Below are 16,592 nucleotides of genomic sequence, written 5' to 3'. Positions count from 1 at the left end.
GGCTGCCATGAAACTAAGTGAGGCTTCCCAAATCATTTAACTTGCAATCACAATTGCATATGAAATAAGTTGTAAAATTTGAGGCATTTACATCAGTACAATACATTACAAATCTCATCCCATTGCTGTTTCCACTGAGGATGGCATAAAAGATACCAGCACTCTGTTATAAAAATGATATCGACGCAATGAGACATTTTATGAAAATCTGCATTACATTTAAAAAGCAAACAATGTAGTTAGTTACAGTAGCACAGAATCAATTATTTCTTTACTTTTGTCCAAGAAAATTAGGAACCATCCAACATAATCCAAAACGATTGAAATAATGGGCGAGATTTTCCAAGGAGTCACAAAGAACTTGTCCCTCCATTCCTTTGGCATGTTAACAGCTCCACATTTCTGATAGGTGACTCTAATCAAGACTCATTCAGAAGTGTGGAGCCATACCTTAAATCTGACTTACAGCACAAGATAGTCAGGGGGAAGGCAAACTACATTCTTTTTTTTAAACAGCAGTCAGTTGTTGTAATCTGTGATTTAAAGGTCTAGCATTCCCAGATACTCTTTAACAGGAGCTATCAAAGTGGGTAAGTACATAAGTTAAGCATGAAGTTAGGATGCCAGGTTGGTGGACTGCAAGGAGCCAGTTAGGTAGGTTGCTAGGTGTTTAGGGTGTTGGGCGCGAAGTGGCAAGGGGTCAGGTAACTGACGCAGTATTTAGCATAGGTTGAGATGGATGGGAGGTCGCAATTCCAATAGGACTGGGAGTGTTGGGTCCTATTTCAGAGAATGGTGGGGGGAGGGGATCTGTTGATTTCAGCAGCAGGTAGAGGACAATGGGTCATGGGGTTAGAGGAGACGGTACTGTCGGCTCCTGGGAGTAGAAGACGCTTTGGAGTCCTGGGGACAGAGAGGTTGTCAGGTCTGGGTCTGGGGGGTGTAAGGCATCTAGGGAAGGTGTAATGGGTGAAGTGTCTGGACCCAAAATGTAAACCAAGCTTTCTCTCCATAGATGCTGCCAGACATTGAGTTTTTTTCAGCAATTTCTGATTTTGTTTCTTGATTTTTTTTGTAATAGTCTAATCATTCTTCAGCAACAATTTATGTAAAACTGCAGGAAAACCCTCCAAATTAATTATCTGATTAATTATCTGGATTCAGGTAATATGGAAATTGCAAAGTGGAACTGTTAACTCTCTCAGAGTTTGCTACTACCAGGGATACTGTTGGATCCCCATTCACAACACCCGTCTATGCTACAGAAAGGACTGGCTATTAGAAAATTCAGGCCATTATTTTGTTGCTCTGAGGAAAGTTATATCATTGCACCAGGAATTGGTGGCTCCAAGAAAGGAACATCAGATGAGAATTGTAGCATTCAACAAGTAAGTCAACCATACAGATTTAATGAGCAAGCAGTGAAAAATTATGGCCCAGTGACAGGATGAACGCAATAAGATCACCCTTTCTATTTAGGGTTCTCTGGTTTTGTGAATTATTAAGCATCCACTATTCAGAGACTGCAACTTTAAACTGACCTAAGCAAAGACTGAAAAACTAATATAGAGTTAAGTACTTTAACCTGATTAGATTGCTTTGACTGGCACGCCTAAAATCCTTGCACCAAAGACAACAACATTTCTGAACATACTCTCCATAGCTGTAACTCTGAGAACGGACTAGAAAAAGCTGGTTACGAGGCACTGTTCAAGGATGTAAACTGAAAAAAATTGCTTCAAAGTAAACACAAATGAGCAGGACCCAGAACACAATATTACAAAGAAAAAAAATTTGAGCAGGTAACTGTTTGGAATAATTGGTAATGAAGACCAAAATACTTGGCAGTTTTAAAATTCAGCTGGATACTGCATTGATAGGGTTAGGATATTAAAATTTGAACTCCATGGATGATTATATCTCACCCTTAATATTTGACATTATCAAACTGCTGAAGTATTGAAACTTGCATTCATTGATTTGAATTTAGGCAGGAGAGCTGTGGTAGAATATTACAAACCTGCAATACATAAACTGTAGTTAAATATTTTTGCATGCTGCTTTATCGAAAGAAATTGATAAGCTATTAAAATGATTATTCAGACAAAACAGCATAGTTTTGCAACATCTCACCACTGTTCATCAGTGCAGAATGTGCAACTTCTGTGACTGTCTTATTATTGGTAATCTGCAGCACTTCACACTTGTGCTGTTCTACCAGGAAGAGAGTTGTTGCTTCACTGGTAATTGTAATATGAGCTTGAGAGAACTTCATTTCAGAAATGTGCAATTTACAAGCTACAGGTTGCCCATTTATGTTTTAGCATAATTTTGGAAGATTTGTTCTGGCAATATATCCAACATTGTATTCATTTGCCTATTGCCTAGACATCATCTTTGCAGGTTTCCTTTCTATAGTTCCCATTCAATTTGTTGTCTACAAATGCAACATAAATTGTAAACATCTATATTACTATTTAAATTTATTTGTCGAGACTGCGAAAATTTTTAAATGTTATCTATATATTTATAAAAAACAAATGAACGACAGTTCAAATAGTCCGCTTAGCACCATCTTCTTATTAGATATTAGCAATGGCAATAAATTTGAGCCTAGCTACTGACATCCACATCTCATGAATAAATTTTTTTGAAACTCTACAAGTGTTCATCAAATAGAATTTAAGAGAATTTACATTCTGGACATTATTATTAATCTTCACAATGGTCTTCAAGCAAAGTGTAAAAGGTGGTGGAAGATTCATGGGTTGGCAACAGCCACATAGGCTAAGATGTAAGTTTTCCTCTCATGAATGTGGGCACCTTTATACCATCAAACAGGAAAAGAGCATTTTATGAACTCCCACAATCTATACAATAAAGGTGGGAGCATGAGTGGCTACTACACAGCTATCTAGTGGATGCCAAATGAAAACTTTAAATTACATCTCTAGTCCACACTCATTGGGTCAATTTACAGCAGGATGAAAAACACTACCTGACTCAAAGGTGGACTGCTGTCATAACCAAGTATTCACTTCCAGAATTTACTGTTTATCTGGAAATATTGCCCTATACTTTCCAGACTGACGACTGATGACATCATACAAAAAGTGTTTATTTAAGTAGGACAGAAATGATTATTTGAAATCGTTCTCTGAAGGAGAAACATGCTTAATTTCATGGACCAATCTCTTATCCCTAGACCCAATATCTGCATACACAACACAAAAACAGGCTCTTTAGCCCAACCAATTCTTGCCAGTGTATACGCACCAAACCTAAGAACTCAAACTTCTTTTGCTTCTTTTCCCTATCTTCTTACCTTATTAATATCTGTTTGTAATGTTATCCTTCCATCTACACTGTTTATAGAGTCATTATCATTTGAAAAGCTGACAGCATCAACGAACCTATTAAAGGTGACAAGATCCTTGCTCTTTTCCCATTTTTGATGCTGTTACACTTTTTTTGTAATTCACCAGTTTGATTGCACTGCTGCTAATTCTAGCTCTTCCTACTCCAAATCTTCTTTGAACGCATGAGAAACATAGTCACAATTTCTGACATCAAACCAATTCCCTCCCAGAGTTTATCGCATATATTTATGTTTCTGTAAGAACCTTAACACATGGGATTCTTCTGCGCTAATACTTTGGAATTTTGAGTGTTTCAGTTTTCTTTATTTTACACCAAAAGCCAAGAGAAGATTTGGAGAAAAATCAGAGTCTGAAAAGTGGGATATCAGCAAAATTCAGTTCTTATTTCAATGTCACTAAAACTAAGTAAACTCTCAAGCATACAGAGAGTATTGAATTTCTCCAATTTGTTAATGGTATTTGAAGTAACTGCACAGAGGCCAGTATTCCATCACCAAGTCACCAGATCAGAATCAGACCCCTGAACTGAGGAGATGCTAAAAGCCCTGTTTATATATTTTTTTTCTTTTCCCATACTACCACTTACAATGGCAGTGCTTATTTTTCCCCAGCACTCAGGTCGTGTGTGTGCGTGCAAGTGTCAGACACAGTGAAAAATAACAAGTCTGTAAAGCTTTATTTATATTCCATCACTAGGTAGAAAGAAAACACCTGTGTGGCCAGGGACCAGCAGTGCTGAGAGATCAAACAGTGAAGGGGAGGGCAGGGATTACATCAAAATAGAGTTGGAGGGGGTAATAATGCACTCCACTCCCTGCGGTGCCCACCTTTCCCTGAAAATCTCGAGGGTGTTAGTTAACACCATGTGCTCCTTCTCCAGGGACACCCGGGCTCTGACTGCCGTGTGCAACACCCTCCACCCCAGATCCCGTGCAGAGCGCCCTCCACTGGGCATCCCCACTGCCTGGTGGCAAATGGTCACGCCAAGGCATGTCCGGGCGGTGGATGAGGGAGAAGAGGCAGACGGCGTGCCGCAGCAGTCTGTACAGGGCTCGCTGTGATACGTCCCTAAGGGGGACAAAACTAAAGTTCCAGAGGCAGCTCAGGTTGTGGGGCACAGCTCCTGTGGAAAGTACGGGACCTTGGGGCCAATGTGAAATTCCATCTGGGCAGGGGTGAGCGCAGAAGGGATTCCACCACCCACCTGAGCGTCCTCGAACTGGTACACTATGTTGTGTCCTTTAAGGCATCGAATGGTAGTGGCCACGAACCGGTCGTCTACCTCAATCCTGCTCGTTATGTCCTGCAGGAGCATCCAGCCCCGACACCTGCCACCCTGACCCTAGTCACTCTCATTGCTACGGCTCTCCCCTCTGACAGCCACTCAAACCCGCAGGTGCAGATTCCTGAGCAATGGCTCCCTGATTACAGCCGCTACTCCTGCCTGAGGGCAGGCGCGATGGGATTCGACAATATTCTAGACAGTGATCTGGTCTTGGTAAAAGACAGGCAGCGTCCTGAGAGTCACCTCTAAACCATCACGGTCGATGAACAGAAGCCGTGTGTCATAGTTGAGGTTACGCACTTGGCGGAAAAAAATACGTCGCCAGAGCGCACCACCTAGGAGGAGGCTCAATGTAAAGGTATCGCTGCAAGGTCTGAAGGTGGAAAGTTGCCACCTGGGTTCGGATGCACATAGCGACTGATCGCTCTCCTGAATGGGGAGACTCGGGACCTGCACAGCAACCCAGTGCATCATTTTGACCCAGAAGAAGTGAACCAATATTCTCTGGATGTCAGCGACAAAGCCAGGGGGAGGGACCAAATGGACCAGCCAGTACCATAGCATGGCAGCCACCAGCTGATTTATGACCAGCACTCAACTCCTATAAGGTAGCACGTGGAGCAGTCTGTCCAGAGTCCTAGACAAGCCAAACCCTGTTTAAAATGGTCAGCCAGGGCTTCCTGATTAGCCCAGGTCAACAATGGCAACAAGGATCCCATAGTCAACAAGATCCACCTGGTTCCAAACACTACGGTATTGTTATTGCCATCACTGACCTCTTCAAGGTGCATTCCAGCATTATATATACAGAGAGTAGACATTTCCTGACTGAATTTTTGAAAAGAAGAAAATGGGAAACTGTCTTTTCCCCACAAATTCAAGAGGAAATCTATTTTTAACAGATTCACCACCCAAATAAAACTAAGAAATTTATTGGTGCAAATCAATAAAGATAGTTTAAAAAGTTCCTAATGGATGCGAAATATTATAAATTAACAATGTGCTTTAGCAGATCTGTCAAGAAGTATCACAATATATCTGCAGGATTTAGAACATTTGGCTATATGTTAAGCCAAAACATTCTGTAAGAGTGAAGGTCTGTTTTACAGAACAGTAAATGCCAGGCACTTCCTCACTGCTCAGTAAGGGGAAGAATGAAGAAAGTGAGAGTACAAGAAATATAAAAGACAGCCTGTTTCAAATTCAAGAACATTAGCAAGGGCCTAATACCTAACAACATTAAATTTCCACTTGCTTGAGAAGCCTGCTATTTTTAGTTTGCCTAAAGAGGGGTGTCAGTTTACCATTAAGATATCTTCAAGGAACTTGCAGACATGGTACCTGGCTTGAAATAAAATGATATCAAAATCAAGAACGTTTCCCAAAAAAATCTTATGAATAAATTCTATTTGTTACTCTTTACGAAACCTGAGAACATGGATGCAAAGCAAATCTTTATGACCACTGATTTGACAGCAAACATACTTGTGTCTTTGGAAGTATGAAGTCAACTGGAGTAGAATCATAGAATTATTGAATTACTCGTATGGAAGCAGTCCATCTGGCCCATTGAATTCACACCAATCCTCCAAAGACTATAGGACTCACACCCACTCCCCTACCATATCCATGTAACTCTGTATTTTCCATGGAGAGTCCAGCTAACCTGCACATCTTTGTGACTGTGGGAGGAAACCAGCACAGTCACAGGATACCCACACAGACACAGGCAAAATGTGCAAACTCCCACATTTTTACCTGAAGGTGGAATCGAACACAGGCCCCAGGCACTGTGAGGTAGCAGTGCTAACCACTGAGCCAAAAGGGAGAAAGTGAGGACTGCAAATGCTGGAGAGTCAGAATCGAAAAGTGTGGCGCTGGAAAAGCACGGCAGGTCAGGCAGCATCCAAGGAGCAGGAGAATCGATGAAGGGCTTATGCCTGAAACATCAGGAACATTCCTGATGAAGGGCTTACGCCCAAAACGTCGACTCTCCCGGTCCGAGAATGCTGCCTGACTTGCTATGCGTTTCCAGTGCCACACTTTTCAACTCTAACCACTGAACCACCATGCTATCTGTAATTAGCTCCTGCTAGTACCAGAACATGTTTTGCACTCATCATATTTCTCATACAGTCAGCATAAATTCAGAAGCAACTGTAATCCAAAAAATTCAGTCAAGGATTCAAAAGGGATTTCTGTACCAGTTCAGAAAACAAATAAAAAAGAGAATAAGACCATATGTTGCTGAGGTTTCTTTAAAATATAAAAATTTTCTACATAAACGTTACCACTGATCATTTAATAACTTGACAGTCAGGCAGCAAAACTGTAAACATAGAAATTAAGAGCAATGCTGTGGTTCTGAAATATGAGCTCCAAAACCACAATGAAAGAAGAGGAATAACAGGCTTGTCATGAACTTTCATGGGAGCTGTGGTAAGGGATTTAACATCGGTCATTTTTAACATAAAAATTGCTTACTGTCTTTCAAGACTGGACAGCTGCCATGTGTTGAGTATAGAACTAATCCACAGAGAATGTCACAATGAATCATTTCCAACATCAGAAAAGTCTCACCTTCTATCATCTAACAATAACGCACTTCCACAACATCAGTAAAGCTACAGTAAATTAGAAAGATATTGCTTTCCAATTACTGACCTGTATTTGTAGCAGTTTGTACTTTTGAACAGCAACAGACACCAAATCTGAAATATTATAGAAACGCACAACAAAATAATGACAATGCGCAAACAAACATCTTCACCCATATGCTAGCTTCATACTGCACCTTTCTTCCTGAAACTGCCAAGACTAGTTCCACGGATGGTAAAATGATGCTAGCACAGATCAGAATTGGAGGAAGTGAGAACACCTTCAAGGGATGATTTGCCTCCCTTTATAACGATTGGTATGCAGCTTATTTTTTTTTAAAATTGACAAGTAATTGCTTTACCAGTGCCTCCCAACTGGAAAAGAAAGATCTGATCTAGAGTGGAAATCTATGCTCCAAATACAAAATGAATGTAACAAGATTCATCGATCACCCACTTTGTGGCAGTGCAAGTGGACAGTTTAACCATGGCTCCCACATTGCATTGCCACAGAAATATTGCAGCAGTAGATGCACAATAAACACAGCGTCAGTCTATGAACTAAATTGGCAAATAAATATTTTTGATAAATTGTAAAATGAAATAGCAGAAAACCATCCCTCTCATATAACCCTCTACTCCACTAAGTCTGTTCCACCATTCAATTAGGTAATATTTAATCTGTACCTCACTTTATTTACACAGTAAAGGTGTTGCATTCGACAATATAATAGGCATGTCTACATTAGGGAACTGGCTGTAATTCCATTTGTCACATTAAAATTGTCTTATTTCTGAAGAAATGTAGACAAATGTGGAATGCATTACAATATTTGTTTATAGGAGACCTATTTTACATTTAAACAACTTAAAAACAGGAGGGAATTTCAAAGCTTTTTGGCAAGATTTATTCAAAAAGAGCCGAACATAAGAGCCAATATTACTAAAGTTGGCAATGTGGGGTTTGGAGACAGCAAGCATTCAGCACGCTTACACAGTATACAGACAACAATTCTTTGACCTGGAAGTCCTGGAAACAAAGATTCCAAAATAAATACTAGAATAGTAAATTTATGGCATGTTTTGTCTTATAAATAATGCTATTTGAGTAGAAAAATTGCGAATCAAGCTACTTTTATTTACACCACTTCCAAAAAGAAAGTGCCCCTACTTTACAGCCATTATTATCAATTGATATAAACAATTCGGATACAGGAGCCATTGTAGTATTTTGAAATGTGCTGACGACACTCCCAAACTAGGTGGAAAAGTTAAACTGTGAAGAGGATGGAAGGAGGCATCATGAAAGCTTGGACAAGCTAAATGAATGGGTCAGAACATGGCAGATAGAATTTATATCAAGTTATTCACTTTGGAAGAAAATAACAGAAAGGCAGAATATTTCTTAAAAGGTGAGAGGTTGGCAAATACAGATGTTCAAAGGGACCCAAGTGCAGTTATTCTTGAGTCACTAAAAGTTAGTGTGCAGGTGCAGCAAGCAATCAGCAAAGAACATAGTATGTTGGCCTTCACGGCAAGAGGACTTGAGTATAGACGTAAAGATATCTGGTTGCAGTTGTATAAAGCTTTGCTGAGTTCTCACTTGGAGTACTGGGTACAGTTTTGGTCCCCTTATCTAAGGAGGGATATAACTGCCATAGAGGAAGTTCAGTAAAGGTTTTCAGATTAATCCCTGTGAAGGCAAGATATCTTAGATCATAAGACATAAAAGCAGAAGTAGGCCATTCTGCTATTAAGTCTACCCTACTATTCAATGAAATCATGGCTCATGTGATAGTCCTCAATTCCACTTTCCTGCATTTAAACCAGAATCTTTGATCCCCTACTTGTTAAACTTAAGTCTAACATGATCTTGAACATCCTTAACAGCCCAGTCTCAACAGTCCTCTGTAGTAAAAACAAATCCACAGATTCATCACTCTCTGTAAGAAGAAATTTCTCATCTCTGTTATTACTGCATTAGATTATGCTCTCCGGTCGTGGACTCTCTCATGTGGAAACAGCCTCTCAGAATCTTCCCTTCCAACCTCGAAGAATCTTACACTTTTCAGTAGGTCACCACTCATTCTTGAATAAACATTCTCCAATGGAGTATAGGCCCAAAGTACCCAACCTCTCCACATAAGAAAATCCCTCCATACTCTGGACCAACTTAGTAACCTTTTCTGGATTGCTGCCAATGTCAGTAAATATCTCCTTATAAGGGGACCAAACTGTTCACAGTAATTCAGCTGGGGACTGACTAGTGTCTTGTAAAGGTTTAGCAAGACTTCCCTATTTTTATCCTTCATTCCCTTTGAAATAAAGGCCAACATTCCACTTGCTTTCTATATTACCCACTGAACTTGTATGCTAGAATTTTTTGATTAATGCACAAGAAATTGCTCTGTGCTGCAGCTTCCTGCAGTCCCTCACCTTTCAAATAATATTCAGCTCCTCTTTTCTTCCTGCCAAAGTGCATAACCTCTCATTTTCCACAATTACATTCCATCTGCTAAGTGTTTGCCTGCTCACTTAACCTGTCTAAATCCCTCCACATACAATTTTTGTCACCCTCACCAGTTGTCTTCCTACCTCTTTTGTGTCATCTATAAATTTGTACACTCACTTTCTTTATACATCATTAATATATATTATACATAAACATTGTAACTGCAACATCAAGTCCCATAACACTCCATTGCAAATGTGCCCCTTATCCCATCACTGCCTTCTTAGTTAGCCAATTCTCTATCCATGTTAATATATTACCCACAACACCAACAACTCATATCAAATAGCCTTATGGGCAGTGCCTTATCGAACCCCTTAGGAAATCCAAATTTATCTTATCTATCAGTTCCCCTTAACTATCCTAATTGTCACCATTTCAAAGAATTCTAATAAATTTGTCAGTTATGGTTTCCCCTTCATGAAGCCATGCTGACTCAGCTTAGTTATGTATTTCTAAATGCTCTGCTATTACATCATAATAGACTCTCAACAATTTCCCAATTATAGACATTGACCTAATTGGCCAATAGATAGCTGTTTTTTTGTCTCCTTCCCTTTTGAATAAGGATGTTAAACTGCCGGTTCTTTTAATCCTGTGGGACTTTTTCAGAATCAAAGGATTGTAGGATGATTACGGCCAGAGTATCTACTACCTCTGTAGCTACTTTCTTTCTCTGATACATCAGGCCCAAGGGACTCATTAAACTTTAGCCCCATTAGCAGCTCTAGTACCTTTTTTTAATCTAGTCATAGTTATTGAAATTATTTCCTTGCTCCCTATTGCCCTTTCATTTTTTTTTGTATTTTTGGAATTATGAAGACTGCAGAATTCACTATCTTTGGGGCTGCAAAAAATCATTCATTGAACATGTACAAGAATGACATTGATGAATTTCTGGAGATTAATGACATCAAGAGCTATGGGGATGGAGTAGGAAAGTGGCACTGAAGTAGACAATCAGCCATAGTCTAACCAAATAGCAGTACTGCCTTGATGGGTTCAATGATCTATTCCCGTTCCAATGTTCCTGTGATGGTAAGCAGAACATTTTTGACATTGTAGTGTAAATATTTCTTATTCAGACAGAATTCCTCACCTGCAGACCACTGCTAATTTCTACCACTATCAATAAGATGCAACCTGAAATAGTTCGATAGCAGAGTGTAAAAACTGCGATTTATCACTAAGAAGTCATGAAATAGGTAGGAAATTTGAGTTCCTAAAAGTTTGCAGAATTTTCTAAGGTCAACTGACCAAATCTGTTCATTCAGCACAAGACAAAATCTACTCTTAAAACAAAGAGGTAGCAAGTGATGAACATGAAAACTCTAAACTGGAACTAGAACTATATCCCCTTAATCCCAAACACAGACATAATCACACAGCACAAACTTCAACTATTTCTGCTGAGAAGATATTTAAAAAGAAAGATAAAATAAAAAGTACTCTGTTGGCCAAGGATCTGTGAATTAAGAGGAGAATTTGATAACTCTTCACAATTCACCAGACTTCTTGTCAACAAAATCAAACTGCTGACAGCTGCTGATTGATGGAAGTTCGAATTGAAATAAAGCTGGATCTGATTCTTTGGGAAGGGACTACAGTTCAGTTTTACAGGGTTGAAAAGCAGCCAGATATACTGATATAAATAAGGTTCCCAGAAACTACTGCAGAAAGAGAGAGACTTGCAGCTCCTATGGTTTCCTTCATTATTGCCACTTAGGTCTGTAAAATAGAAATCAAATGTAGGAAAGGTTGCTAGACAATAATTCACATAGTCTTTGGGCCACAAACCCCATCTCACATCTTCCTAAAAGATTTGTTCTACTTTTTCACCAAAGTCGCTTAACTTTTTGTAAACAGCATGTAAACTATAGCATACATTAAACTGTTGTCTTCATTTCGAAGAAACCCCCTTTCAATCCAGAAAATGTCCGAACATTTCTACATCTTCCAGTTTTTCACAAAGACCATAAATAGAAACATGTATCCCCTGCACCAAAACATCGCAAAATCAGTGACGTGAAGATAGATAAAAGGATCTGTAGATTGAACTGAAGAGTTCTCTCTCCCAAGATGTTAAAGGATTTTCAGCAACCAAAAAGACAGTAAGGAAACTCAAAATGTAGATGTGCAATATTAAGCACCAGAGATGTGACCTGAATGTCTTGTTATTGCCTGTTCTTATATTACATTGATGGTAGTCCTTACTTTAAGTGGTTTTCCCATTTCTCTGTATGACTACATACCTCGAATTTTTCCTCTTTATGTGACAACACCAATTAAAAGGCAGGCACTTAAAATTGGCATCTCTTTGTTCTATCAAAGAATAGTGCTAAAAAGCAATGCTGATGTCCCAAATTAATGAAAATCGGACGATACAAACATGGATGGAAATTGCACTGCATTCTAAGATGACCACAATTTATCTAATGCCATGTTCCCTCCCATACATATGATTATCTTTCTAGCGCTTCAACACGTGCAAAACAAAACCATGTGTCATAAAATGTAGTACTTATAAAAACTGTGCAAAACTAACATCAATGTACCTGCTATCTTTATGTTAAGATTAGCATCTAGGAGCAAATTTTCAGCTTTCAGGTCTCGATGTACAATGTTTCGACAGTGGCAAAAATGGACCGCTGCAACAATCTGTTTGAATTTCTTTCGGGCTTCTTTCTCTGCCATTCGTCCATGGGCTACAAGATGATCTATGGATTTGAAAGGTGGGAGAAAAAGAGAAAACTATAAGAAACATGAAATAAAAAGACTCAAGAACTGAAATGCAACCAAAACAGAACAACCACATTTTGCTGATATTATTAAAAAAGTACAGAAATGTTTATATATTTTATAAGAGGTTTATAAAACCATGAAAGGTTTAAATAAAGTCAACAGCCAAGGACATTTTTCCCCAGGATAGGAGCATCCAAGAAGGCATAGGTTTAAGGTGAGAGGGGAGAGATTTACAAAGATCTAAGGGGTAATGTGGATATGGAATGAGCTGTCAGAGGAAGTGGTAGAGGCTGGTACATTTACGACATTTAAAAGGCATTTGGACAATTAGATGGGTAGGAAAGGTTAGAAGGATACGGGCCAAACATCAGCAAATTGGACTAGTTCAGTTGAGGAAACTTAGTCAACATGGATGAGTTGGACTGAAGGAAAAAAAACTCATTTACATGTTGAAAAGCAACAAAACAGTTTTTGTATTATATCCAAAACACTGTCCCAGTACCATTCTCAAAACTCAAATGCTCGCACCAGAATTCTTGTATCTAACACCTTTGTAAGTATAAGTCACTTGTAACTTGAACTTTTAGACAGGAACAGCACTATTTTCTACCTGGAGCTAACTTGAGCTTCAATGTACTCAGCTTAAATAAACACTTGCTGATTTTTTCTCCCCAATACTCTGGTTTAAGACTAACCTACCTTTTAACTCCAAGATGACCTAATTCGCTAAATCTATTGTTCCCTTCTCAGGAGCACAGCTATACACAGCCATCCTATTTTAAAGATCTTCCCAAAACTAACTCATTCAAAATCATAAGTGAAACTACAAGTGTCTCAATAGAAAAACGATTCCATACAAATTAACAAGTCTGAGCTCCCTTATTCATCATGCTGGGTCACAAACAATACAAACTAAACCGAAGTCCATTAGTGCACAAAATCAATTCACTGTAGAGCCAGGCTTCAAAAACTGTTTTCAAAAGAAATTGTATTGAGAAAGAAACAGAGGCTAGAGAACTCAGAAATAAATATTGATGTTTTGAAAACAGTTCACATTACAGAAGTAGTAGTCCAAGAGGTCTTAGAAAACATAAAGGTAGATAAATCTCCAGCAGCTGAGCAAGTGTATCCAGACATTGTGGGACGTTACGGAGGAAATTGTGGGGGGGTCTCCTCGCATAAATATTTCTATCATCTATAAACACAGCTTGGGGATGGCTGATGTTGCACCATTTTTTAAGAAAGGCGGCAAGGAGAAGCCTGGGAACTATGGACCTAAGAGTTTGGCATTGGTGGTGTTAAGTGTTTGGAGGCGATTCTGAAAGATATGACTTATATGCATTTGTAGAGGCAAAGAATGGTTAGAGGTAGTCAGCATGGAGTTGTGCAAGGAAAATGGCAATTGAATTTTTTAAATGAAGTAACCAAAAAGATTGATGAGGGTAGAGCAGTTGACTTTAGTATAGCCTTTCACAAGGATCCGCATGGCAGACTAATCAGTAAAGTTAGATCACATGAGATTCAGGGTGAGCTTATCAACTGGAAACAAAATTGGCTTTAAGGTAGGTGGAGAGGGTTGTTTTTCAGACTGGAGTCCTGTGACCAGCAGTGTTCCACAGGGATAGGTACTGGGTCCACTTTTGTTTTTCATTCATAGAGTTGATTTGGATGAAAATATAGAAGTTTGCAGATGACACCAAAATCGATGGTGGAGTGGGCAGTGAAGAAGGTTATCTAGGATTACAAAGAGATCTGGATCATTTGGGTCAATGGGCTGAGGAGTAGCAGATTGAGTTTAATTTGGATAAAAGTGAAGCACTGCATTTTGGTAATTCAAAAAAATTCAGGATTTATACAATTAATGATCGCGCCTCTGCGTAGTGAAGTAAAACAGAGAAACCTAGAGGTTCAGGTACATAATTCTTTCAAATTTGCATCACAGGTAGACAGGATGGTTAAGAAGGTATTTAGCACACTTGACTTCGTTGCTCAGATGTTTGAGTATAGGAATTGGGACGGCATATTTAAGTTGTAGATTAGATTAGATTCCCTACAGTGTGGAAACAGGACCTTCAGCCCAACAAGTTCACACCGACCCTCCAAAGAGCAACCCACCCAGACCCATTCCCCTACATTCACCCCTGACTAATGCACCTAACACTACAGGCAATTTAGCATGGCCAATTCACCTAATCTGCACATCTTTAAACTGTAGGAGGAAACCGGAGCACCCGGAGGAAATCCACGCAGGCAGAGGGAAAATGTGCAAACTTCATACAGACAGTTGTCCGAGGCAGGAATTGAACCCAAGTCCCTGGCGCTGTGAGGCAGCAGTGCTAACCCCTGAGCCACCATGCCGCCCCTAGTTGGAAACAGGTCCTTCGGCCCAACAAGTCCACTCCTCCGAACAGCAACCCACCCATACCCCTACACCTAACACTACGGGCAATTTAGCATGGCCAATTCACCTAATCTGCACATCTTTGAACTGTGGAAGGAAACCGGAGCACCCGGAGGAAATCCACGCAGACACGGGGAGAATCTGCAAACTTCATACAGACAGTTGCCTGAGGTGGGAATTGAACCCGGGTCTCTGGCGCTGTGAGGCAGCAGTGCCACCCAGTTGCAGAGGACATTAGTGAGGTGTCTTCTGGACAACTGTGTTGTGGGTGCCCTGTTCTGGAAGGATATTATTAAATGAGAGAGGGTTCAGAAAAGATTCATCAGAATGTTGCTGGGAATGGAGGGTTTGATATATAAAAACAGACCGAAAAGGCTTGGACTTTTTCATTGAAGCACAAGAAATTGAGGGGTGACCTTATTGAGATTTATGAAACCATGATGGCATAGATAAGGTTAATGAGAAGTGTCTTTTCCCTACGATGGGAGGGTTCAAAACTAGGAATCATATTTTTAAGGTTAGAGGAGAAAGATTTTAAAAGGACAAGAGGAAACTCTTTTACACAGACAGTGGTTCATATATGGAATGAATTGCCAGAGCAAGTGGCGGATGCAGGAACAGTTATGCCTAAAAGAGGTTTGGACAACTTCATGAATAGGAAAGATTTGGTGGGATATTGGCCAAGAACAGGCAGGTGGAACTGATTAGTTTGCAAATATGGTCAGCGTGGACTGGTTGGACTGAAGGGTCTGTTTCCATGCTATATGACTTTTTGGCCTGTTTCCGTGCTGTATCACTGTGACTCTATGTACACATTTCAAGTAATTGTTGGAAATTTATCAAGGCCAAAATGTTAATTTTAAAGCTATTTTTCTCTTTATTTTGATCTCTCCGACACCCTACCATCATTCTGTCATCTCCCTGAGCTAACACCACAGATGAACAGATTAATTTTGTAATTATATTTGTTTCAACACAAAACAAACTTTGATGTCAAGATGATGGGAAAAATCTGCCATGGTAAAGTTTTGTTGAGAAGTAAATCACTCACACTGGTAACACATTTCAGAAATGGCAACTATCACTACAATTCAAGCTCAAAACTACAGCAAGGTGGATGCTATGATGAACAGTATGGCATCAATATTTTGTGCAAGAAATTAATGGTAGGTATACAGAATCAATGTCCTACTCGGGTTGCAGTCATACAACACACTGAGACATCAGAGTTTAGACAGTTCTATTCAGGGTTTGAAAGGAAAACTGAACGACTCTTTTTGCTAAGCTGGACTCATATCTCCTGGTCACTTTTCAACAGCAATATTTGCAGCAACAACAGGAAGTGGCCACCTATAAAGAACATTGTGCATTCTCAGAGAATAGTATGTACTTTCAACTCAAAAGAAGGTACAGTGCTGCCAAACAGATAACTTAATATCCTATTAGCCAGTTTTAAGTTTAAAAAGTATATCCACACTAATTTCATTTGCAAGACAACTGACTGTTAGTGTTTTAGGTGTTGATAACCCAGGAGTGGTTGCATTTTCATTGGTGCCTTCAGAAAGTGGTGGGGCTGCAATCTTGAAACACTTGATGTGATGATGCTCAAAGTGTTTAATAAACAATTATGAAGAAACAGAAATATATTTTCCAAACCAGAAGAAAGTGTTACTTT

General features: G+C 39.5%; 1 protein-coding gene across 4 annotated transcripts in view; it reads right to left on the bottom strand.

Moving 5' to 3' along the window:
* Positions 1–16,592, bottom strand: part of sik3 (SIK family kinase 3) — a 305,261-nt gene that overhangs the window by 109,511 nt on the left and 179,158 nt on the right. For all 4 annotated transcript variants that reach the window (XM_072593295.1, XM_072593296.1, XM_072593294.1 and 1 more), the window contains exon 4: positions 12,330–12,491. In XM_072593295.1, coding sequence (XP_072449396.1) covers positions 12,330–12,491 — 162 coding nt within the window. The remainder of the gene's footprint in view (positions 1–12,329; positions 12,492–16,592) is intronic.

Source organism: Chiloscyllium punctatum, chromosome 23 (assembly GCF_047496795.1).
Source record: "Chiloscyllium punctatum isolate Juve2018m chromosome 23, sChiPun1.3, whole genome shotgun sequence".
Lineage (NCBI taxonomy): Eukaryota > Metazoa > Chordata > Chondrichthyes > Orectolobiformes > Hemiscylliidae > Chiloscyllium > Chiloscyllium punctatum.
The sequence above is the reverse complement of the archived record's forward strand: the minus strand, read 5'-3'. Positions and strand labels throughout refer to the sequence as shown.